At 37.0% G+C, this 26,724-nt stretch overlaps 1 protein-coding gene across 1 annotated transcript in view; it reads right to left on the reverse strand.

Moving 5' to 3' along the window:
- Positions 1–26,724, reverse strand: part of KCNT2 (potassium sodium-activated channel subfamily T member 2) — a 149,447-nt gene that overhangs the window by 98,250 nt on the left and 24,473 nt on the right. Inside the window, 5 exon segments of the mRNA XM_040611123.1 lie at positions 2,321–2,380; positions 4,286–4,334; positions 5,202–5,258; positions 8,188–8,287; positions 15,854–15,933. Of these exon segments, the coding sequence (XP_040467057.1) occupies positions 2,321–2,380; positions 4,286–4,334; positions 5,202–5,258; positions 8,188–8,287; positions 15,854–15,933 (346 nt within the window).

Genomic DNA, 26,724 nt, shown 5'->3' on the forward strand with positions numbered 1-26,724 from the left:
TTTGTAGGAATAATAAAATCAAAAGAAAATTTGATTTTCCCAACTGACCCTTTTTGTGTTTTTACCAGCTTCCTCATTTTTAATGCTAAGAGGTTTCTTTTCTGCATTATAGAAAAGAAATGTCACATAATTTACTTGTGCACACAGAATGCCTGTACAGATGTGCTCCAGGTACTTACTGATGTATGCAGCTGTAAATTCTGGCTTCTACATACAAATGCATCATGTCTTCTGCGAAACTGCTTTTTGCATACGGTACTGATAAGCGTAGCTACGATTGCCTGTGTGCCAGTGATATAGTAGGACTGCCAGATCTATGTGATGAGTTTTGGCCATGGAAAGTTCTAACATATATATCTGTCAGAATCTGGCCAAGGGCAAACCCTCATGTAATGGGTTAAGCTGTGAAAATGCAGACTGTGAACCACTCATTCTTGGATCCAAGTGATCAGCAATGTAATACAGTGCTACATTCTTTGCATTCCTCACCATATAAAAACAATAAGAAATGCAAATCAACTGTATCCTAGTAGCATGGCACACTATTATACCCTCACTGTTCTGCACGTTGAATCACTTCTCAGATGTCATCCACCAGATATCGGAAAGGTAAATTCCATGTAGTATTCTCTCAAATGACTGCTTGCTTTTTACAGGTTACTTGTGAAATCCCAGCAATGTGGACACAAATGCAAACACAATCATCTTTTCCTTGTTTTCTTCCTGGCTCATCCTCTGACTTGTGCCTAAATTGCTTTTGGAAAAGCTTTTGCTTTGGAAATGTTGGCAAGAAGTTACCTGTCACAGACTTACATGAACCAAGACTCCCTTGGTCATCTTGGCAGTGCAGAAATGTCTTACAGTGAGCAAAGTAACTGCCACCTTGGCTTCCTGAGACTGCTGTAAAACTGGGGTAAATGGCTCTATCATGACATTTCCAGATTGTAACTACAAGGACAGGACCATAGAGAAGGAGGTGTTTGCATCAGGTGGATTGCCAAAGTGCATTTGAATACTATTATTCTTCTTACATTACTCTTATTCCTTTATGGGAAGTGGAAAGACAGCCTCATAAAATTACCTCAACTTCTGTGACAGGCATATGCAGCAAATCAGGATAGTAGAGCTTTACACTCATTGCACGCTAGTAAGTAACTGCTCATGGGAGGTGACTTGACAATATTTCTCTCGTCTTCTGTACTCACTGAAATTGATGCAGACCACAAACATAATGGATGCCCATAAAATGCTGCCCAATAAACTCAGGAACAATATAAATTGTGATTGCTCTTCGCTGTTTTGGCACTAGATGTGTTAATTTTGGATTGCTTCTGCCTATAATTGATTTGCATTTGTAATCTCCAACAACTAAACAGTATATGCTATGAGGATTAAGAAGAGTAATTTTTAGACAGTAGATAGTTTTAATCCTTTTAGCGTTATTGGGCACTAAGAAAAATATTTATGCCATTATCACTTGATAAGCACACTAAAGTACAACTTCTAACTCCAGTGGTGGCTCTGATAGCTACTTAATGTCAATAATTCAAAAATCTGGGGGGGAAAAAAAAAGATTTTGCTACAAGATATTTTTAGCTTTAGAAACCAAGTCTTTTCATATTCACTTTGATAAATCACTTCTTTCTCCTGAAGATACTAAAAATGTAGAGTACCTAAAACTCACTGGAACAGCACATAACAAAATGTAATGAAGAAAACTGAGTAAAAAGTTTAGGAAAATATAACTTTTTAAGAAGAATGCAAAAACAAAAATATAATGTATTCACACCAGATGATTTCAAGACATTTTGCAAAGATGTTCCAATAGCATCAGAGAGATGGATAACACAAGTATGTAGGTATTGAATGAAAAAAAAACCCAAAAAGTACTATCTTGGCTTAGTTTTCGGTGTGCAGTTTTAGAGGCATGAAACTTGAGTTACAGATACTGAGGAGCTACAGCACTGACATCAATGACAATCGTGTCCATTGCATTAGGGATAGACATATAAAACTGCACTTGAAAAATCAGTATCTAAAAATCAAGGTCACATTTGAGAATGTTTTCAAATTACAACGGAAAAAAACCCAGAAATTTCATTTCTGACTTCCACTCTCTAGATATTAGTGTTTGCATATAAATTTGGGAAACATGGCTAGGGCTGCCTGTGACAATAGGCTGTCCTCTGCATGTGTGGTTTTCTTAACTTCCTGCTTGTACATCAGTGTGGGCATAAGTGCAGGCACAAGAATTTTACATTGAAACATTGAACTTACTTTTTCTGATGACTTACACCTAAAAGTAACTAGAATTACTTACCTTGTAGCTTAAATAACTCAGCAGCAGAGTTTCAAAGAGACTTATTAAAGCCACAGAAACCTTAAGTGACAAAATATAAGTATTAATACTGGCTTCTAAAGAATATATGACATTAAGCATTACAATGAAAAGTAAAAGACAGTAAAAAACAGCTTTTTCACACATCCTCTGAAGCCATCTCAGCTAACAGCATTCAGCATGAAGCTTAAATATTGTTACTTTTCTGACTAAAGCAGCGGCTGTGACTTGAGTCTCATTGCTCTTTTCCAAGTTTAATACTCCAGAGAGCCTGCAGGATGGCCTTTCCATGGTTTTTAGACAGCTCCATACATAGTCTGCCAGATTGTTTCTCAAGTTTCAGTTGTCTGTTCCTAAAAGGTACCAAGATCTTTTCACAAGACAGAGAAAGAGAAAGCTGTAAATAATGGAAGTTAGTCAGTTCTTTACTTTTCTGAAAGGTTATTACGAATGTGTGGAAAAACAAACACTTCTCTGACTGTGTACAATTCAGAAAGCTGAAAACAGCAAAAAAATGATACAGATTAATCGTTATTGATTTTAATATTCAAATGCAACTGAGCTCAACTTACCAGCCTTCACTAAGATTATATGTAGTATACATACTATGTAATTGAAAAATATGTAAATAGTCAAATACCAAAACGGTGAAAAATCTACTTAAAACTTTATGCATATTACATAACCACAAAACTTACTTAAATCCTCTGCATAGCAAATATTTCTATTTTAATGTATATTGTGGGAATATTCTATCAAGGAGATACACAAATTCAGCTGGAGCCTGAAGTCAAACAAGCCTCAGGATTTCTGATTTTAAACCAATGCTCACTACTACTGAAAACTCAGAAGAGTACACTACTTTCACTCTCAATATCATTATCTAGTTTTAAAAAAGATGCTGTGAATTGGAAAATTATTCAAATATGTAACCAAAATATATTAGTTTCTCCAAATAAATATTACTGTTTTACATAAACTCAGGTTATACTTAAAAAAAATATACCTTTGCTTGCAGCTATTGTATATACCTTACTGTGAATGCAGGCATATATATACACATGCATACACATATGTATAAAGTCCTATGTTTATCAAATAAACTTACTAGAGAAAGACTGTAACCATAAGCAAGTAAATCTCTCAGTATTTAATTAAACTGAATACAGTAATCTGAATGTCTAAGTCAAAATTTATTCAAACTATGCATACTTTGAACAAGAGATTGAAAGATTTTTCATCTCTTAGTAAAACTGTGTATTACATAGAGGTACAAACCACAGTAATGGCATTGCGCTAAGCATGGTGCAAGAATATAATGGTAGAACCATTCTGGAAGCTTAAGGAATTCGTACTAGAAAAAAGCATTTCACAAGGAGAATTCCCACATCACTGTCCACAAGTCAAAAAAGCGTTCCTTAAAATGAGCAGGATCCAGGAGACTGTGGATTGAGCCACTAACTTCAAAAGACCTCCAAGACCCCCAAAAGCACTGATGTAGTGCACCTTTTGTGACATACTCCTCTGAACATGTAGGCTTCTATACCATGAAGTAACTTTAGCTTTCTAATGTATTTAACAAGAAAGCCCATGAAGCATGTCAAAAGCTAGTCATAAGCAATTATGAAATTTAAACTCATCATTAGAGCAGTGAATACTTGACTCAAAAGAGCTCGATAATCCTAAGAGAAAAGGGTATCTAATTCTACAGTATTTTGTTATAAGCTTTAATACTTTATAAATATATTGTGAAGTCATATAAATTCAAATCAGTTAGCTCAGATCAGCTTATCTTTACTTTGTGCTTTTGTTATACTTGGCCATCAAGTAGACTTCTTTAATAATACCAACTTTTCCAAGTACCCTTTAACACCGCTAAAATGCTATTCATCAATATTGTCTACACTTATTAAATGGAAATAGTTAAATTGGCCATTTACATATTACCTGTAATCCCCATAAAGGCAAGCTTCGATTCACCCAAATAATAGGAGACCTGTTCAAGATAATGAGAAAATAAATATGAAATTAATCAGAATCTAGTTAGTGTTTTGAATAAAATCAAGAGGAAAAAAGTTTGTACAAGTGAATGGAAATTAGAGCAGCCTTATTTTTTAAACAAATTCTCAGTAATAAAAGTTTTAAATCAGTAGTTATCTACTGAGTATTGACATTTGTATTTCTAATCTAGAGCCAATCATTGAGTTCCCATGGGAGTAATCCAACACCCAGTGACAACAAAATCTGTTCCTGGCTTCAGTGGCTGCTAGTTCATCCTTTATGATTCTAGAAAGAATAAATCAAGTTGTGCTTTTGATTCTAGAGATGCAGAGGAATAATATTTTGTGGTAGGAAAAAAAATTGACAATTATTTTGCCTGAAGTTTTTGCTCTCTGTGTAATGACACAAATAGTACATAACTCATAGGGGCTGTCATATCTTGGAAAAATCTCGTGTTTTAGGATTTACTAAATTCAAGATTAATAGGCACTTGATACAGTACTACTGGGATCTGGCACACTCAATGGCACAGTACCTTACTGCCACTCATTTATTGGCAGTCATAATTGTTTTTTAAATGGGGGGGGGGAGTTTCAGCAAGGTATAAGCACTGATGGAATTCAGATCTTATAAGAACATCCAATCCAGCAGTTCACTTATGCAACCACAGAAACAATTACAATATTAAAGGCAGCTTTGAATAATCAGGAACACGGAAGTAATTGCTTGAGAGTTATGGAAATGTCACTATTATATGTTAAAATGTCCCCGTTCCAGATGGAAATGGATATGTCTTTCTGTTTTTCTCCCCTTCCCACCATTACGTGGACTTTTGGGTTGCTTTTTCAAAATAGAAACTCACCAGTCAATCATTCCAGGTGTGTAGTTTTGATTGGAACAACTCCGGTTTAACTCCTTACTGAAAGTTGTCATGCCATCCGTGCAAAGTCCATTTTCATTAGCAAATGTATATGGGAACACGATCATAAAAACATGTGAGAGGAAAGGGATATTAATTACATTATGAAGTGTTTTATAAAATGCATGTGATAGTTTGAAACCCTAGGCAATGGATATAGACATTTTAAAAAGTAAATTAACTTCTAGGAAGTAGTTTGTATGTATTCCATATCTACAGATAAAGAATTATGAAGCATATTGGGTTATATTTTTTAAAGATTTTTCAAACATGTTTCAATTTAAAAACAAAACAGCTGAAATTATTCTTTAACAAGCTGAACTAAGCACACAATAAATATTAAGATCAAGACAGCAGAAATCCTATCACATGGATAGGCTGGGATAGAAAGAGCGTCAGGAAAGATAGGGAAGATTGCATCAGACTACACTTTATATCCTCATTTGAGTATGTGATGAGGGCTGGAGATTCATGCAGCATTAATTCAAGAAAGAAACTGGTGACATCTATTTAAAAAAATAGCTGCTATGTACATGTGATGTTCTCTTGCCTTGAATTGCTGGCACAAATCCTCCCTTCAAAAGGTGATATAAGGATGTGAGAATATATATTTTAAGTAATGAAAAATATCCTTGTTTAACCTTGGCAAACAAGGTCAGTAGAAAAGGATTTGCAGACCACAGATTAGTAATAGCTGTATTTTTTACCAACTATGAGTGGGACAGGTGCTAAATGGTGTCCAGTAATAAGGATGCTTTATGTCTTAAGCTCTTCCCTGCACACCCACTGTGCCTGAAGGAGTAAATGTAAGTTACTAACTTGTGTAGTAATTTCTGAAAAACAGGAAATAAATTTGCATCCCTCCCAGAACTGTCACTTTAAAAACAACCAGGTGATAATGTTTTCTGTGGCCATGCTCTCAACAAATTGAGTAGTTTCTTTCATCAGGCTGTGACACAGTATCTAAAAAGGATTATTTTTAATTCATAACAGTGCATTTGTAAGAACGCATTATGGCAGTAGTTTAGGTATAAAGCCCTTGGGATCGCTACGGGTAAAAGCATTAACATTAACAGGGTACCAATTTGGGCACAGGGCTGATTTGTCTGGCATAGCTTCTAAGACTGGGGTCTTGGTGAGCATGCAGAAATGACTTACCTGAAACTTCTCAGCCAGACAAATGTTACACAGAGACAGAATCTCTTAAATGTACCACAAGACAATATAAGGGAATAGTATATACAGAAAATACAAATTCTGGTTGGTGAATTGTTCAACATTTAGATTGAAGGAACAGACATGTCAGGAAACATCTGGGGAATTAAGCTGCCTGCAAGACGCAGAAATATCTTTGCATATGAATACAAAAGTACTGAAGTATACCTGTGGCAGAAGTGATGATATTCTAATCTGTACTGTGTACCCCACATAACCTTGCAGTATAATATGCTCATTTGGGCTCACTAGTATTCTTACAACAAAACAGTATCAGAAACTATCATTAGCTGTAAAATTTCAAGTCCCTGAGTTGCTGTGTTACTATGTCTAAATTTCTAAGGATGGATTTTCTCTTCTCCATCACTGTTAAAGGTTTTGCAAAATCTTTACTGCTCGCTTCCTCCCTGCACATTTCCTCTCATTGAAGAGACATTCTCAGATACATGCAGAGACAAAAAACATCTTTCGCTTTTCCAGGAAGATTTTTTTTTCTGGCCCTTTTTCAAATGTTCTAATTTCTTACAATAAATCTTGACAAAAATTTTCTCAAATGCATCTTCTGTACTTTCAATTCACACATCCTTCTCTCATGCATTGCTGAGTAAAGCCATACCTTGCTTTGGACTCTGTTCTTGTAAAATGTAGTATTTCTCCTGTGTAATAGATTTTTTATAGTATTACTCTTATCAAATTTAACTGATTTTCAAATATTAAAATTGGAACTCATACTTTTGTCCTTTGTTTAACATTGTGTGAGGAGTGCTAGTTCTATTACCCTAAGCTTAGCATTTTCATCTGTGCTTTGCTTCTTTCAGTATTTAAGGCCGACAGAATCAAATGAAGTGAAACCAAGTAAGTTAATAAAATGTGGTGCTTATTAGCATTTGGAATTGAGAAGATGCAATATATCCAGGATGCAAATACAACTGAAGTACACAATTGAATAAATTATCAATATAATTTCTTCTACAACTGGTTGATTGTATAACACATGGGGGCGGGGGGGGGGGGGGGGGGGGGGAGCAGAGTACCCAATGACCCACATAGAATGCCACACTGACAACTGTAGGTGTGCAAAATCACACATTATCACCATAGATCATCATGAGCATAGAATATACTTTTGGCCTTTCTGTTTTCTAAGTGTTTAGAGAAGGCAGAGGACTAGAAAATGATCATCAATGTCATCTCCATGAAAGCTCAGTTTCATTTATTTGTCTGTTTCTGGGATCTGGGGTTTTAAGTAAAATTATTCAAGTAAAATCCAAAGTAAAATTATTTAAGTAAAATCCTAAAATCATTGTTGCATAAACTGGCAACAAATATTTGTGATTTTTATAAATATAAACATAATATATAGAAATGCTATGTAATAATACAATCAAAAGATGTAAGTTTGCACAACTGTATCTGACGCACTGTATCTGGGCAGTCAGGATTATTTTAGCAGTAAAGTGAAAAAAGAATATTGTTATTTTAGTTCTTATTTCCATTCACTATGTAAGACTAGCTTTATAATTCTTCCAAAACATCTGTAAGACATAAAATCAAATCCCTGTTGACAGAATATCAAACATTTATTAATTACATTAATTCATTTCTTATAAGTTAAACAATGCTTTAAGAGCAAAAATAATTTTAAAAAAAACCCACAACACAAAAAACCAACCAATCAAACAAAAAACAAACGAAAAAAAATCAAACACATTACCATCCAATTCCTTGTGTAGGATCATCCAGGAGCACACGAATTATGTATAAGAAACAGCTTAGTAGCTTGAGAGAGAAATTGAATAATCGTATCCTCAGACCTATTTTAAAAAGAAAAGAAAACACAGACATAAATTCAGGTTCTTTACAGATTCATCCACTTTACAGATAAAACTAAAAGGAACTAGAATAGCCATGCTGTAACAAAGCAAAGGTCAATCTAGCCAGTAACCTGTCCCTGATACTGGCGATCGCCATAGCATACAGGATGTAAGAATAAGCCTGTCAGACACAAATACACCTCTCGAGCTTCGAGGAATCCCTGGGTTAAGACTCAAGTCTGTCTTAATACAAAGAACTACTCAGTGATTTGTTTGAACCTAGTCTATGCCACTCATCTTTCCTGAGGCCATTCTTTGGGTCTTCCATAGTTTTACAAGTCCACTTTCTTGAAAGGGGAACCAGAACTACATACGGTACTCGAGATGCAAGATACAGCAACATGAAGAAGGCATACTTTCAACCATAGGCAGAGGATATACAATGGCAATTTTTTAAATATTAATATTTTAAAGTCTTCATGGAGTAGCTTCTCATACAGAACATATTAATGCTACCCCAACTTACACATATTAAACCGTAGCTATTTCATGTTGAAGTTGCATAATTACACATGTCCATGAATCCGGGCATTTGAAAGTCACGCTGAATGCACAACTGAACTGAATCAACAACTTGTTCTACAGACCATATGAATATTGAACTGTTCTCGCTGAAAAGATACATCACAAATACTATCCCAAAATATTACAGTATTTCCCACAAACATAGGTCCAAAGACAGGATTCCTTCAAAGGGATCCGCATGGACACTTGCTTCTATCACACGGGCAATTTATTTCAGTGCTTACTGGAGCCGTCATCTACTACAGTGGAGCTTCACTGTATTTTAATCAGATTTTGCAGTCATTAGAGGATTAGAGTTTAGATTTTCAGTCTTATAAAATTCACTAGTCTTAAAATTTTGCCTATGTAAATACTTGTATCTAACTCTTGGGGTTAAGTTTTTGTTCACCAATTAAGTTCAAACTGTCAATTGACTAAAGTTAAGTGGGGGGAGGTCACTTTAGGCATCAATTTTTTCCAGTCTTGTGAACTGAGAGTCCAGTTCTGCATGATGAACCCTTCTGTCCAAAGGAGAATTCTACTGACCAAGCCTTACAAAGGTGTGACTTCATTTGCGCCTAGTCATAGTAAAGATAATATATTTTATTGTTTCCTGCAAATATGTTAGCAGGTCTGCTGAACTCAATGTAATTACTTCTATGGCTTCAGAACTACAGCTTTATTGTATATACCCAAAGCTGTATGCATACATTCCCTTTGAAGGAAAGAATCACAATTATCTTATGGTAATATTACATACTTTTTCACTTTACTCAGTCCCAAGTTCAAAATGAACACCTTACAGATAAAACTGATAAATCTCCTTTTTTATCTACTAGTTCCCCTCCCATTAAAATGCAACCTAAAGAAAACACAGAAAAATAGAAAACAGATTTTTAAATATTCTACCATGCAATTGCTGAAAGAAATCTTAAAGCTCATTACACAACACTGCTTGCTACTTTTAACTGTGAAGTTGCAGTTATGACACCAGATCTGGATGGACTTTTACAGCACCTTGTCATCTGTAAACTAGGGATTAAAATCCTGTGGTCCCAACCATGAGAAGCCCCACAGCTGTTACTGGCAGTTAGGTTTGTGAACATTAACCTAGCGGATCCTGCTGCCCTGTCAAGAGTAATTAGCCAGAGACTATTTATTCCGCAACATGAGTGAAGGTGTTGAAGTAGTAAACGGGGTGAGAGGCTATAGAAGGTAGGTAAGTGTGTTGTCATGCTAGGAAGACACCTTTTCTTGGACAATGCTATGATCATTTTTTTTTGGCAGCTTTTTAGAACTGTTGCTAAAGAAAACATGAGTTCTTTGTCTGTACTAACCCTTTTGTGCAAGTCTGCTAGAGTATGAATGGTTGCCATAACAACTAGACTATTACAACAGGAAAAGCAGATAATGTTAAAAAAAACAATAAATGAAAAAACACCTCACCCCTAATAAAAAAGCCCACCAGGATTTCTTTTCCTCACCAATTTTATGCTGTCTAACTTTCTTAGATAAGTATAAAAGTCTGCTGTTTCTTTCTTCTGTTTTTTAGCTCTGTAAATGTTAATCCTGGAGTGAAACACTTCTTTTCTGCATTGATAATGACCTGGTTTCTAATTATGTGTTGGTTTAAATGCCCAAAGAAAATGGTGCTTTTCAACTACATCCATAAAAGGGACCCATGATCCTGCCTGCTGCCTTAAATTCTTAAGTCTCAAATTTTAGTCCCGACAAATCTAGAACTACTTAATTATTCACATATTGAAGTTCCATCAGTCTATTCCAGGCTATGCCTAAACGCGCTTCAGACTCCGGGTATCCCCACAGGAATGGCTGTTCCTGACAGAATATCGGGCAGGGTTTTCACACCAGACATTTTCATATTAGGGTTCCTGTTAGTGTAGATATAAAGGGCGTGTCAGGGACTGGGTTATATATAAAGTAAGGCAATAGGATAGGTCTGGTACCGTGTGTGATTGGGTCAGTTACTACAATGGAAGCATGGAAGAACAGGCTTCAAGTCTATCCTGTTCCAGAAGGTCACCTCTCCTAGTTCTGCATGCCTCAGCCTTTAGACATAGGATGTGCTGTCAGAGGGAGTGGGATTAGTCATCCCCACCAATGCTTTAGTAATTAATGTAGGACTACCAAGTAACTGTCTCTCGTAGAAGTCTTCTGTAACCTCATAGTTGGGGGTGTCACCTATGAGTTGGAAGAAACACATTTATTCCACTATCACGGGGATACAGGATTTCAAATATGGGAAGGAGGGGTCAATCACTAGAGCAAGTATTTAAAATAAGTTTTTGTTTATTACTCTGTTACAAAGAAAGCATTTCATATTTCTTTTTGCTGGTTATTTTCGTCTTCCACTTTACATGCTGTCAGTGGATCAACACGGTCTACTTAACTTCTTTTTTTCCATTTGCAGCCAGATTGTTCAAGTAGCAGGGTCATTTGCACAGAGTATCTCTGTTTTGACACTGGTGTCTGAAACTTGTATTCAGATACAACAATCATACACTGTTACCCACTTATGTATTGTTTAATTAGACCGTAATTTCACTGTGTCCATGTAACCACAGTGTCACATCCTTTGTCTTCTTTAAAGAAGAAATTGATAATAACAGTTCAAAATCTGTTCTGTGAAACACATGTAACCACGTCAGACATTAATGCTTCCTTCTCAGTTTGGACAAGTATTTGCTCTTTTTTGCAGGAATTTTTAAGTACAGTAATACACAGTTGCTGACTGACTTTCACTTTTATTACAAATTCTTAATGCTTCCCTCAGAAGCATTTTCAGAGATTAATCCTCTCATTTACAGAGCTGATCTAAATCAAAGCAACAGTGAAGGAGATGGCAGCAGAAGATTTTATGATCATCTTCCATTATTCCTTTCCCGTAAGTCTGTAACATATTTTTGTTTTTTAGGAAAAACCATCTCAGTAGCAGCTTGCTTGGGAAGTTAGATCAAAATATACTGTTTATGATTTATATCCTGGTGGTGGTTCTTTCATTCCCTCTCCTCCAAACTGAAACGTCGCTTATTTTTTCCCTTTGAGACCTACTTTATGCTGTGATAATACAGTGTGTGATCTTGGCAAGTACAAGTAAGTCATACCAATATGTCATCTCCCCCCTCCCCCCCTCCCCCCCCCCCCCCCCCCCTTTCTTTCTTTGGCAGAGGGCTGGCTGACACCTTTGTAAAAAGCTTTTCATGCATTGGTTGAACTCGATTAGACATCTGCAGAAGACTGAGTGGAAGCTAGGATGATATTAGACATGCATGGAGGCTTGCTTTATCAGTTTACAGAAATACTTCCAAAATTAGAATAATGAATTAAATGCTTGATATTTCATGCTACCAGTCTGCACGTGATTTGCATCAGAATAGTATTTGGTAGAAATTTCATATAAATTCTAGAGTTGACTGTTGGTTGAAAAAATCACATGATATTACACTCTGATGTGTTAAATTCACTTCTGAAGTCTTAGTGGTTAGCAAAAACTGTTTGGTGAACACGGGTAGTTTGATTTAGTTATCTGAAAATACGCTGATACTACTGACAATTACTTTCTCAATGATAGCAATTACATCTTTTGTATGTGAAGGAAGGTTTTCAGCGCTCTCACAGACACCAAAAAGGATCTAAAGGGCAGTATCTTTATCAACTCCCTCTTACCTCTGGGCAACAGAATCCTCTAATTTCAATGGAGGACAAGAATGAGTGGCAGGCTACTATCTGAACAGCAGGATTTTGGAGATGGTATTTTAGAGGATTCTGGTTGTGAGTATTTGGACAAGAACACAGATTATTTTAGAGGATTCTGAATGCAAGTATTTGGACATGAACCAAGATCTGCATAAGCAGAAGGAGTGTTTGACTGCACTTACCAATTCTGAACACTCTGATTTGAGGATCTTTTTTTTATTTTTTCACTCAGCACAGTAATAATTCTGCTGTATTTCCTCTTTGATTCTCCTGAAAATTGTCTTGTTTAAGTTCCAGTTGTTGGTTAAGCTTCTTCTATCATGAAAACCAGTAGCAGTGCTTGGGTAACCTGTGGGATTCTAGTGGGAAATGCCATGCCCATGCCATATGGTGCTGTAAGTACAGTAAGCACCCTCATTCTCCAACTTACTTTCCATGAACCGGCTGCATAATTCAACAATAGATAAAACATCTCATCTCTTAAATTTTCCCTGGAGTCCTCTCCTGAGGACCTGTCAGGAATGAAGGTGCCCATAATGACAGTGTCTCTACTAGCTGTGCAGCACGAACTCATTACTGTGTTTTTATTTGTTAATCAAAAACAGCATTCTTCTAAAAAATCTACCTTGTACTGTATGGCATCACTGCATAGGAGAATTCATCAGAATCTGGATTTTTCCAGCAATCATCAAGCAAGCCAAGAAGGAAAATTCCTGTGCTACTTGTCTGTAGCATGAACCCATCTCCAACAAGATGAATTAACAGTTGTTTTACACTCTCTTGCTTTTTTCAAATAAAATTCCACATGATTCATCTCCTTTGGACCCATATATCACACTTACCCAATCATAACCTAATAGAGATGTCCCAGTATAGTAACTTATGACAATTCCGTTAATGTGCTTAGCCAGAAGGGTATGCACTTGGCAAAGGAAAGGCTATAAATTCATACTAATTAATGAACTTCTGGTTTAATTTTTGTGCCGATGATCATAAATGTATCTATTTTTAGATGCACAGAGTCTGCCGTTCTGCCATCAAAATAGGTAACTGTATATATGTGGGTTTTTCTAACTTTGTTAAGATCTTAAAGTAGGGAAAAACATTCTTTCATGTAAGCCAGAAGGTACTGTTTGGAACCTTCCCATCTTATCAGTGAAAAGCGATTTAGAATGAGTCAGGTCATAACTTTATAGAAGTTCTTAGTAAGTAAACAAAACCATGTCAAATTCTTGTTTTGTGGACTAGATCAGAAACTAAAAAAAACTATTTATTGCTTACAGCTTCTGACTGCCTTTCCAGCCAGGAGTAATGCTATTTTCTAGTGTAGGATGCTTTTTCTGTTTTATCTCTTACTCCATTACACACTATATCAACAATGTCATAAGTCAAAGTCTATAAAGATACAAAATACTTAGACATGTAAAGTCACAGGGAGAAAAGTAGAAGAGAACTAAAACCATTTGAGAAATTACAGTGCAATTAATTACATTTAAAATATAAATTCAGTTAAATTCATTTATTTCTAATGAATCACAAAATGGTTGAGTTGGAAGGGACCTCTGGAGGTCATTTTGTCCAACACCCCCTGCTCACATAGGGCCACCTCGAGCTTGTTGCCCAGGACTGTGTTTAGACAGTTTTTAGTACCTCTATGGAGAGAGACTCCTCAATCTAGATGCAAAAACTCATTTTTGGCAACACAGACTTGTAAACATAAAATGGAGTATGAAATTGTACTTCACACTTCTCCTTTCTTTGTTCTATGCATACGGAGGTTTTGTACACATTCTTTCCATATTGGCCAAAATGCAATAACAGAGCTCTAAAGCGTGCTAATACAGAGTAAGAAACTTCTTTCAAATAAAAAGTATCATTAGAAAACAATTTTACCAACCAAATCTAGTTAAATGTATAAAAAATGTAAAAAAACCTATGTCTCATCTGAAGTTTAGAAGAGAATATAGTCTAAAGGCTATCCACATCATCTACTAGCAGAGGCAGTCCTCTGCTTTCTAAGGTATTTAGGCAGCTGAATTGAGATTAATTTTCCCCTGTGTGTCTATGTAGGTGTAACAAATAAAGCTTTCCCCATGGATTAACCTCCAGCAGCTTTGTTAAACCCAATTTTCCAGCTCAAAACAGGCAAATAAATCCAAAGCCCAAACTGAAAATACCAGTTATTCACAGCACAGTGCCTTTTTTTTTTTTTCCGCAGGAGAATTTTGCTTCATAAACTTGGAAAGTTAGAGAAGCTTAACCAATAAAAAGCTATCTCTTACTGATAGAAGGTCTGATGCTCTGTTACTGATAGAAGGTCTGATGCTCTGTATTATTTTAAAAAACTTGATCCAGTCTCCCAAATTTTGTTTTGTCTGGGTTTTTTTAGATTGAGACACCAAAAAAGTAAAGTCCTTCCTTTCTTCTTTTCTGTCCTTTTCCCAGACACAAAGCTATGGGGCTATCTTAATTGTACTACAAAGGCCAATATGTATTCTTTCTATTCTAAAAGCTTTATGTATAAAACTATTGCAGTTTTAGTTCCTTACAGATGTAGGCAAACGGAGGTAAATTCAATCCTGCTACACAGAGGAAAATTGAGGGCAGTTACTGCTCTTCTCAGCTATGACCTCAACTGGTATAATCAAGATTTCATAATATACCATGCTTCTATTCCCTTTGACCAGCTGCATGGAGGTATATAAAAAGATATCTTAATTCATATTATGGCCTGTGAAATGCTTATGTCAATGAAGATATCGTTAAATCAGACTAAAGAGGACCACCTTTCTGAGGTACCACATTCAGAAGAACGAGGTATGTTGTCCCCATTAGCTTCCTTTCCAAATTGATTTTCATAGTACACAGTAAGTTTGAAATTTATTTAGGAATACTTAATAAAATTGAACACTTCAAAAAGCTACGTACTTCTGCAGATTTTTTTCCTCCAGCATCTTAGAGGCTCTTTGCTTTCCTAGACATACAATCATGAGTTGTCAGTGAGCACTGCAATGTCAGATCCATGCAAAATGGTCAACTTGATCATGATACAGGAATAAAATCAAGTCACTAAGTATTTGAACCTATGCAGTAAAGCATGTTGGTTTTAAGTTTAACTAACACTTTCTGAATTTGTTTTGGATATTATGTAAAACTGACTCCTCTACAGGGTAAAATTTTAGCTCAGAAGAGAATGAATGATAACTTTTCTGTTGCCTTCAATGGAATTGGATTCTACTCAAAGTATCACAATTATGCTTAACAGAAATTAATCCAACTGCTTACTTGATCTTTGGTTTTTGATGAAGAAGAGCTTTAGTCTCTCTTTAAATGTATTTTCATTCATATAGAATTCAACTTGCACCCTGAAATATAAAAGGAAGTATTAGAATTGAATATGAAAGATAATAAGTTATTTTTTTCAAAACTATTATGCTAATCACCTGTTCTTTATATATAACTGGAGGAACATATAGAGAGTGTTCAGTAAAGAGCTCACTTGAAGCTGAATGAGTAATGTTGAAAGATTAAAAAAAAAAACAAAAACCAACCACCCAACAAACTAAAAAATTTTAGTTTATCCCCTTTACATGCAGAATCATTTTCATAGTCTTTGGATACTCTACACTGCAAAATCAGAAGCATCTATGGTTTTCATATTGTCATTGGAAGACTATTCTTATATCTGCATATTTGTAAGGGAGATTTCCTTGATGTTCAGGTTAAACCTTCCATCTCAGTTTAACTCCATTCCTGTAAAATTGGCATGTCAATGATCCTTCTTTTTTTCTAGTCTTGTTTGTATCTCTACTAAGTGTTCATTTCTCAGCCAAGTGTTCACTTGTTTGTATACATCTTTCGTAAAATGCTCATGCACCAAACAAGCCACCCTCTCTGAACTTCGCTTTTGTCACAATGGCATACTGAGACCTGAAAGCAAACCTATGTTGCAAACATACACTATCGTATAGAAAACAGCTCCCCTTCCTCATTATATTAAAGCAACAGTAACATCTTTTCCCTTCCTTCCTCCTGAATTTGCCAGGATGTACTTCATGTTTCTGGTCCTCAATTCAGTCCGAGTACAACCCATGCAATAGTTCTACAGACTAGATGAGAGAAGAAAACTGTTTCAGGGGCTGGCAAGGGGAAAAGGTATGCATTAGTTGTATAGAAAAACTTAGGCCATTCCACACTTGTGGAGCTGCACCACACAGCATTAGTTAGTTCCATTTCCACTGAAGTCCCTGCTCTACCCAACTGACCGGTCTCCCTTGCCAATCCCAGTTCTCCTCCAGCAGTGAAACACTTCACCCCAGCAGAATTTCTGCGCCTTCCTGAGAAATCAGTGCTCAGTTTGAGAACCGCGCTACTGTTGCTAAAGAATTAAGCAATATCACAAAAGTGAGTTGCTTCCTTCTGGCTTGCTCTGTATACCATCATTTGTTGCAAAACTGCATGTACCTTTTGTTTGTAGACATTCTTGATCTTTGAGCATTTCTTTTCAGCAGTCTTTCCTTCATCAAATGACTGTACTTCAGTTACTTGCTCTTATATGTTTTTCAAGCAAGATCCTGACTTTAGTTTTTCCCCTCTTGCATGTGAAGCCTTCGCTGAAACTATTTTTGTATAATCTTACCTAATCTATAGTCTCTATCTTCCTCTCATACTTGTCTAATACTGCATATTTCTGTACACTTGTGGAACTGGAGGATTATTTTGTTATGGGCCCAGACTGGATGACATCGTGGGTAATGCAGTTTTTGCATGCTTGCTTACTTATCACTTTGTAGGACAGGGACAGCAAGTCATGAAAAGGCGGCTCCCTATGACTTACTCAGTGAGGTCAGTTAATTTTAGCTAGTCACTTTGCTTTGGTGTGGTGTACTGTAGTGTTCCTTGTAGAATGGATAATTACATGGTTTCCTATTCAGAAGAAGAAAAAACATAACCTTATTTTTAAGAATCTGTATTGGAACCAAGCTCTATAACTTTCAGAAGTTCAAATGCATTTCTGTGTAATGACACCTCTGACACAGTGGTAAGAGCAACCCCTAGCCCAGACCAGATTCCTGCCCTATCTGGCTCTACCCTTTCTGTGGTAAGGAAGTTTAAGCAGTTGGAATTAATGAGGAGGAACCCACCTAACCCCTGCTTTTTAAACTAAGAGTAGCTGCAGCTGCATCTTCCAGAGAGCTTGGGCCCAGAGGAATGTCCTAGAAACTTCTACCAAACTTGAGGAAAAACCCATCAGACGAAGAGTAACTTGTTTTGGGGCTTTTCCTGAGCTTATATATAAACTAAGTGTTGTGCTGTTGAAGACTCAGGAGTTGTTGCCATCAACAGTGCAGTTTCGACAGTTGGTACCCCTAAGGCAAGTTAAGGAAGCACGTCCAGGGGTTTATTGTTACGTGAACAGGTTTGTGGGGCCCTGAGCTCTGCCTCAGTTCTTCTCTGCACATTTCCCAGGGTACTTACTGTCTGTCATTAATGCAGTGACAATTTTAGTGGGAAACACTTCCCATGATTTGGCAGCTGCCACATGCTAAGTGTATATACTTAATCTTCAAGGACATGTTTCAGTAAGTAAACAAAGTGGCACAAGGTATTGAAGTAAGGGATGTTATTTAAAAGGTGCACAGTATCAGCGATCTTTTTTACACATTTTAAACTAATTTTTGAGCAAGAAAATTACAGTAGTCACTGTGAAAGAACAACATGTTAACAGTAAGCCATGATTTAATGATAATGAGGAAAGAGGATGTGGGAGCTAATCACCCTCCTATCACTACCATTATGAATTGCTCTGATAGCCTTCTAACAGCTGTCTACTTTTCTTTTCTTAGCAACCTGCGCTCAGAGCAGACTGGGATTCCACAGAGCTGCAGTTTCCATGGCAAAATGGATTACAAACACTGCTAATACCACTTTTGTGGCTCAACTCCACCTTCTCCTTCCCCTGACTTTTTTTAAACTTACTTAAGACTGTATCAGCCTTCTACATTTGCAGGAAATACATTATCATGCATCTATAATCAATGTACACTTTCATGATACCCTGGCCACCAGACAGAAAACATTTCATTCTGTTTCTCGAAGGTTACCATTCACTAAGGAAAGCTAAAAATGAATGGCTGAAGAAGCCACTGGCAGGTTAAGGACAGAAACCTCCAGATACTGTTGCTTCCCAATACTCTGCTTTTCATTTTTAGGGAGAACACTCATTCTACATGAACATTTGTGTTATAGTTTAATGATTAAAATTCTACTTCAAGTATTTGCTCTTTTCTCTATTTTTCCCACCATGAAGTGTAACCTAGAAAAGGAGTGTTTCAGGAATATAACACGAAAAAATTCTGAACTTCTCTTGTAAAATCAAAATCATTTAGTAGTAGAAGTGAAGGGGTTCAACAATCTTTTCCTGAACTTAATTGGATGTTTCAAGTGAGTGCGTTAAATTCATTGTCACATACTTATACAAAACTTCTCTGTTGCAGGATAAATACTTGTTGGAATTTGATTCCAAGCAAATGGTTTTGTTAAAATGGGACACATGCAGTACACGCTGATAGTATATGTGTGCATAGCTCATCTAGCCTATGGAATAGGTTTGGTTTTGTTCTGTATTTCTAGTGTAAGTAATTTAGAAGCGTAGTTTAAACAATTTCTGCTCCATGTTCTTTACCTTCCTGTGAAAGATGTAGTTCCTGACCAAAAGGAAATCAAGCTGAAGGATTAAAACGCTACTTTCCTTGGTGATGGTTACTGGGACAGAAATGTTTGATGAACATAAGGATTTTGTGTATGCAGCCAGTTAATCGCTTCTGATTTTTCCTATTTATGTGGTAGGCACTGAATATTCCATGAAAAGCTGCTTTTGGAAGCCAAAAGAACAGGTCTTACGCTTTACTGACTCTTGCTTTATTGAAAATGCACAAATACATGGTTGGTATACTTGTGGCAAAAACAACTGAAGTTACATGATTCCCTTGAAAACAGTGTGGGTTTTTTAACCTTCTTAAAATTAAATAGTATGAATAGTATTAGTAGTGGTCTTCTAGTTTAAAACCTAAGAATAGTGATGCCGATGGAATATTTCAAAACTGTAAGAAGCATCTTTAACTACCCAAAGTACCAGTATACATCATGCTCTTCTAATTCAGTGAAGACATCATTTGAGAAGTACGTTTTCATGTACCACGAAGTATAGCAGGAAAATACTATTTCATGCCAAGGACACTAACACAAAGCACTGCCTGTCATGACTGTAAAGCACTGGGACCAATCCATCTGCATTTTTCTGTTGTTATTTACAATGTCACTCTAACTCTGTAGCCACGCATTACTATAGTAACAGTATTACCTTGCACCCTCAAAACTACGAATTGTCATCTATGTTAGAAAATAGCAGCTTTGGCAGAAATAATCCCTTCAAAAATGAAAGTATCAGTTGGGACTTCTCACTACGTGTGTACTAAAAGCTGTAAATGCTTACTAATTCTTGACATTGGAATCAAGAAAAGATATTAAATGTACAAATGGAGCCAAGCTGAAGAAAACCACATCCATTTATTTAAATCCATCTTGACGGGAAGGGACATTTCATGTTTTTCCTACAAAAAGAGGCTTGTAATACAGACGCAATATGCTTTTTATTAGGATTTGCCAATCAAGTATGTGTGAAATCCTGTTAGATTTCAAACCTGGAAGTATATTATGTAAGGTCTAGATAGATGCTTGTGGTGAAAATTTATTAAATTGATTACTGCTTATGAAAAAGCGTTTGTCTTTAATTAGGAATCATTTAACTTGGACAGGGAGCTCAGGGAGATCAAGGACAACTTTAATGAGCAGGTACTGTTTGTCCTGAGCCCCTGAACAAGCAAGACATGAGCAGGACCATCCCGACAATAATACTGCGTGCAGCTGTGTCATGGTGGGAACTCCACCGCGCTCGAGCATCTGGGCAATGTCCCTGGCATGTGTGACCCTCACAGATCATCAGACAGTGCACACCTGCACTTGGCATAAGCATACAAGTTTGTATACACCAGGTGTGTAACCTGTTTCTGGTTTTCATTGAGCGTAAAGGCAGGAAAGCTGCGGGACTGGACCAGAAGCCTCACCTACAGGCGAGCACACCGCATAGGAATTTCCCAGTTCCCAAGAGACTCCTGGTGCTGGCTCCCACGGGGCTCCCAGCCAAAGGATGGGCCTGGGTGATGTTGGGGTGGGAATTGGTGGTGTCTCCTTTCCTTAGTCTCACTAAAGCTTTGCAGCAATGATTTGATGCTTCGCACCTATTGCTCTTTTATCATATCATGCATAATAACTAGTACCGTTTCCTCTTATCATATTGCATGCTATTTTCCTTTATTATATTGTAATATAATAAACTGCATTTATTCTATATTTGATTTGGAATTCATTTTTTGCTTGGTACCCAGTCAATCAGAAAACAGTGCTGAAGTGAACTGCTACTGTCAGAGCCTATTTTAATGCAAAAAAAAGAAAATGGGCATTTTTTTTTCTTTTAGCCTTTAATGAAAGATTAATGTAGTTTAATGATGACTGTCTTGGGTAGCAGCTCTCTTCTTTTTGAAGTTTTGCAAGTTCTTAAATATTCGGAACGCTGATTTGTTTAGAACTTCAAAGAAAAATGGTCATTTGACTTTCCAGGCCTGTTTGTTTCATCAGAATCCATATGACAGATGGAGACTGCTTGTCTGTAATAATAACTCATCATCTTGTGCTGAAGGAAATGGTTGTAAGACCAGCACTTTTCCATTACTGGCTCTTAACCTGAGGTGGCCTTCTATTTGTTTCTGGTAGGAAATCAGTCATCAGTTGCATAGGTCATCGTGAACACTCAACACAAAGTTCTGAGTTTTTCCATTTCCTCTTCCTGCTGAATGACAGCACCCCAAAGCCAATGGTAGTAAGTGGGGGAGGCACGGTGCTTGTTTCCTCCCACTTACTGGAAAGACAGGAAAGATGCCATCTGGTAGTCTATTCTTGCAGTGTGAGCATGGCATGGAAAAGTTGTGGAGATCAGGACCCCAACATTCTTCTGGGTACTTTAGTCTTTAAAAGCTATACACTTACTGAAGCCGTTCGCCATGCACAATGCTAATGAAACCTAACACTTGCAAATGGCCTTGCCTTTTCTTACAGATGAATTCTAACAAGTCAGCATAATTAAAACTGATGGGTATAAGGTCTTCGGACAGGGAATTTTATCTGTTTATTATGAATAACCCAATGAATATTTTAAAAGATCTCTGCAGAACTATGTTCATGTAGTATTGTCTTATAGATTCTTTATAATACCTAACATCATGAATGTACATGATAGAACACAGGTTCTACACCTTCTAACAATTGCCTTGTGTTGTGGTATGAAGTATTACTTATTATCTCTTTATTTTTCCAAACTAAATTCTTGCAGTACCCCTCTAGAACCTCCTGCACAGCATAATTGTCTGGTTCAACTTTGAACTGTCATGGAACAAAGACACGTTTGGTCATCTACTTAGAGTGTAATGCTATAACATCTGTACATGGTGTTCCTTTTGTTCCTGTTTTTTCTATGGGTATATTTATTTAGAAGTTACCTTCTAAACCAGTGAATCTGAGTTAACCTAGCTAGTGAAGTTTTTCCAGACATACCTACATTTGCTTGATTCTGTAACTGGATGTTACCATAACTGATGGGTTTATAGAGATCAGGTGTTATGGTGTCACTGTAAAAAATCTCTGTATTAATGAAGATAGAAATGGCACACACTGAGTTCACTTTAATCACAAGTTACAGAATAAAGGACCTCATAGCTTAGAAATGTATGTAAGCTCAGGCACTTCTTACTGTATCCTTCCAATAAGTGCTGCTTGTTTCAATGGAAACAAATCTAAGACAGCACCAGACAATAGGCAAAACTGAATTTTTCAGGTTGCACAACATAAAAATTTGCACCTGCAACCACAAGAAAATATTTTCTACGTAAAAGCAAACTTTTTCTTCACTTGTTCAAAAGCCAGAATACTAAAAATTTCAGCCCTTAATTAACATTTTCTTCTGCACAATTTAAATAGTATATCTATATTTTTATGTATATAAATACAAACATATTTTAAAATCTGATTGTGAGTCAGCTTCATGTTCCTTTTTATGTTCCTGCCATGTTCCTGGCCTCAGTTATATAAAGCTGTCTTTGTAAAAACCTGTACAGATCCATGGCAGCAATTTAATAATACAGCAGTAGAGATACAAAATTACATTATTTTTCAAAATTTCACTGCAAAATATCTTCATTTTTTGCATTTCTTTGAGGGGAAGATTTTTAAGGGAAGACTGATAGAAAGTGACTGAGACTCAGTGGTAGGTAGCATGCATGCTTTTCAGTCAAAATCCCCCATTCACAGGAAGTCATCCAAATTCAAAAAGGAATTATCATGTCACTTTTACACATGTTCAATCTGTATTCTTTGTCATTAGAAACTTTTTTTTAAAACAGTGTCCTTTAAAACAGGTCTCAGCTGGGATAGAGTTTATTTTCTTCTTAGTAGCTAGTACAGTGCTGTGTTTTGCTTTTAGTAGGAGAATAAATAATGTTGATCACACACTGATGTTTTAGTTGTTCCTAGGTCGTGCTTACTCTAAATCAAGGACTAATTGAGTTTCCCATGCTCTGCCAGCAAGCAGGTGCACAAGAAGCTGGGAGGGAGCAGAGCCAGCCAGCTGACCCAAGCTAGCCAAAGGGCTACTCCATACCATAGAACGTCACGCTCGGTGTAGAAACTGGGGGGAGTTGGCGGGGGCTGCCAGTCGCTGCTTGGGGCTGGGCATCGGTCAGCGGGTGGTGAGCAACTGTGTTGGGCATCACTTGGTTTTTCCCTTGGGTTTTAGTCCTCTCTCTCTCCCTCCTCTTCATTACAATTGTTGTTATTATCATTTTTTTATTATTATTTCAATTATTAAACTGTTCTATCTCAACCCACAGGTTTTACCTTTTTCTGATTCTCCTCTCCATTCCACTGGGCAGGGGGGAGGGAAGTGGATGAGTGGCTGCGTGGTACTTAGTCGCTGGCTGAGATTAAACCATAACAGAAAATACTACAATGTTTTACTATGGGGGAAAGAAACTTCAGAGCAATCTCCCTCTCCATTTTAGTGGCCCTGCAAATATCACACTCTGAACTTTTCTGCAAATACACTTTCCTGTTCAAATCTATTGCCTAATACTGGAATGTTAACAAATCAAATGTGAATACTGCATAAAGAGATAGCGCAGTTTTAAGCTAAATTTGCAAGAAAATCACACAAGGAAGATATTTGACAAGTTCGATGAAACTTTCAGGGAGGGGGGTGTCTGTTTTTCTTTTCCTCCTTCATTTTTTTCTCCTCTTTTATTTTTTCATAAACACCCCACCCCACATACCAAGCTTACAATGAGGGGAAAGCAAACATATTTTAAAGTGAATTAACTGCAAATGAAAACAGCTCTCTTTAATCTCTGGGCAAAAATACTTCATGTGTAGAGTATCTACAGCACAGAGTTACTGCAATAAAAATCCACTATGCCATGCTTTTCAAGTGTGTAAATCTGAGTATCTGTGATTTGCAACTCTGTAAATCTGTAATGGGGTATGCTTCATGAGTTTTTGTCCAGATACTGTTCAGTTGTATGTAGTTGTGCCAATTAACCATACCTGAACAGCATGAATGTTTGTTGGTTTGGTTTTTTTAATAATGTTGGCAACTACTTGTCAAAAAGACACTTGAAACAAACTTGTTGAATATCAGGCATACCATGATAACACTATTCTGTTGCTGTCAGCCTGGATTTAATTCTATATTAGAGTATTAGGAAAAAAAGACACTGTAACTGATACAAGCTACCATATCTTTTTTTTTCTGCTCAAATTTTATTCTCTGTTGACCGGGACAACTTCTTTACTGCTTTCTTGAAATTATTTTTCTGTACCAACTTTTTTCTTTGCCATTCAACATTTAATTTTTGTTTCAAGGAAAAGGTTGCTTTGCTATGAAAGGCAACAGGACAGCTGGTGATTCATGAGTAATGAAACTGCACTTGGAGGAGAACAATTCATGTGCCTAACATGCTCTATTCCTCTGTATCACAACTACATGTCCCTATCACCTGTTGATATTCTAAAACAAAAGCTGGGTAACAGATCCTGCTCCTACAACTACAGCATTCTATGCATTGAATCTATCCTCTCTGTGATAGGCAAGGCGTATGCAAGGTCAAGCACCTTGCCTGGGTACCCCACGTATACAGTATGAATGAATTGGAAATTACTGTTCTTAAGAGTAACAACATGCCTCGAGTTGTTGATTTAAAATTTAAACAGTATTTTCTACTACAGTATTTTAATGCTAATCATTGCAAACCTTCTGATTGAAGCTATTTATTAATGCTTACCAAACTTCTGTTATAACATTGCCAATTACTTATTACCTTAGCAAGACTCTTGTTCTCTTTCTAAAAAACCCTTAGTTATTTCCCCAAGTAGACACTTCTGTCTACACCAAAGACGGTCTGCAGGGTCAGGAGTAGTTTTAGGAGTTCTTTGTAGCCCTCCATCTATTTACCTTCCTGCCCCCAACCTCTTTCCTTGGTCATCTGAGATCTCTCTCCTGCTAATCCACGATCAACTCTTTAAATCAACAGTTTAATCCACCATCTTCTCATTCAAACTCCTCTTTCTTCCTATTCTTCCATTCAAATTTTAAGAATATTTCCAAACCTTCTTCAACAGGTTTTGGTTTTTGGTTTTTGGTTGGGTTTGTTGTGGGTTTTTTTGTCTAGTTCCTCCTTGCAGAATTCACCCTGTCTTGTCTTCCCCTATGTACCACAGAACTTCACCACTCCACTTGAAAACATTGCAGAAATGGCACACTGTCCTTCCTGTAGCTTCTTTTCTTTGCTCTAACTCCCTGCATAGACCTTTGCTTTCAACACACCTTTCTTCTTTACAGTCTCACCATCTGGAATTATAATTCAGGACTCTTTTTCTTCCTTCCTTGTCCTTTTCTGTTCTCCTTTGGAAACTTCCTTTCCTTCTGGCCAAAAATCTTTCTTTTGCAGGAAGAATTCATTCTTTCCCATAGCACCACCACCTCAAACCACAGTCAAAACAGAATGTACAGCCTTCTCTCTAGGCCTCCTTCCACGTCACTGTTAACAATTTCCTGGTTCTTTGTCACCAAGTGTCATTAACTTAGTGTTACCTCTGGCAAATTCTCTTTTTTCATCATCCATCTCTTCCTGTAACTTTATCTTTCAGCTTATTAGTAAACCTAAAGGTCATTCCTTTCCTTCTGAATTCCTAGTGTTCAAAATCTTGGCCTGTGCCACAGATACCTCTGGACTTCACTACTCTTAAAGTTATCATTTCACTGAAAAAATCTCAGTCCTTTGAGATGTTTGGCTTTTCTCTTCTCTTGAGTTATTTCATCAATTATCAGCCTACTTCTGGTATTGCACATTAGGATAGCCCACAGATACCAAGGCTTTAATAAACAACCTCTGCAGCACTGCATAAACACCATCAAGACTAAATGGTGACCATGTATGAGAATACCCAATGTATGTTCAAAATGGATCTATGGCAGTGATGGAGTTATATCACTCCTACTCCAACACTTAACATGCAATGCTGTTTCTCTGTAGATTTTATTTTAGTAAGTTTGGATTCAGTTTGCGTGCTCCTCATTTAACACTTTTCTCTTACAAAGCAAGCAGCTAAACACTATGAGGGACATTGTCATGGAGATTATCCAGATAAAGATAGAAACAGGTGTTTGGATAAACAGGAACCTTAAACTGTTCTGGTACGTTTTTGTACAGCCGGGGGATCAGGCTCAGCTTATGAAAAGCAGGTACTGCTTGATGAACCTCATCTCCTACAACAAGATGACCTGCCCAATGGATGCTGGAAAGGCTGTGGCTTTTCCTACCTGGACCTTAATAAAGGCTTTGGCACCATGTCCCACAGCATCCTCCTGGGGAAACGGGCTGCTCATGGCTGGGCCGGGTGTGCTCTGCGCTGGGCTAAAAGCCGGCTGCCCCAAAGAGTGGTGCTGGATGGAGTCACATCCCGCTGGTGCTGGGCACGCACGATGTTCCCCA

The sequence above is a fragment of the Falco naumanni genome, chromosome 11 (genome assembly GCF_017639655.2).
Source record: "Falco naumanni isolate bFalNau1 chromosome 11, bFalNau1.pat, whole genome shotgun sequence".
In the NCBI taxonomy this organism is placed as follows: domain Eukaryota; kingdom Metazoa; phylum Chordata; class Aves; order Falconiformes; family Falconidae; genus Falco; species Falco naumanni.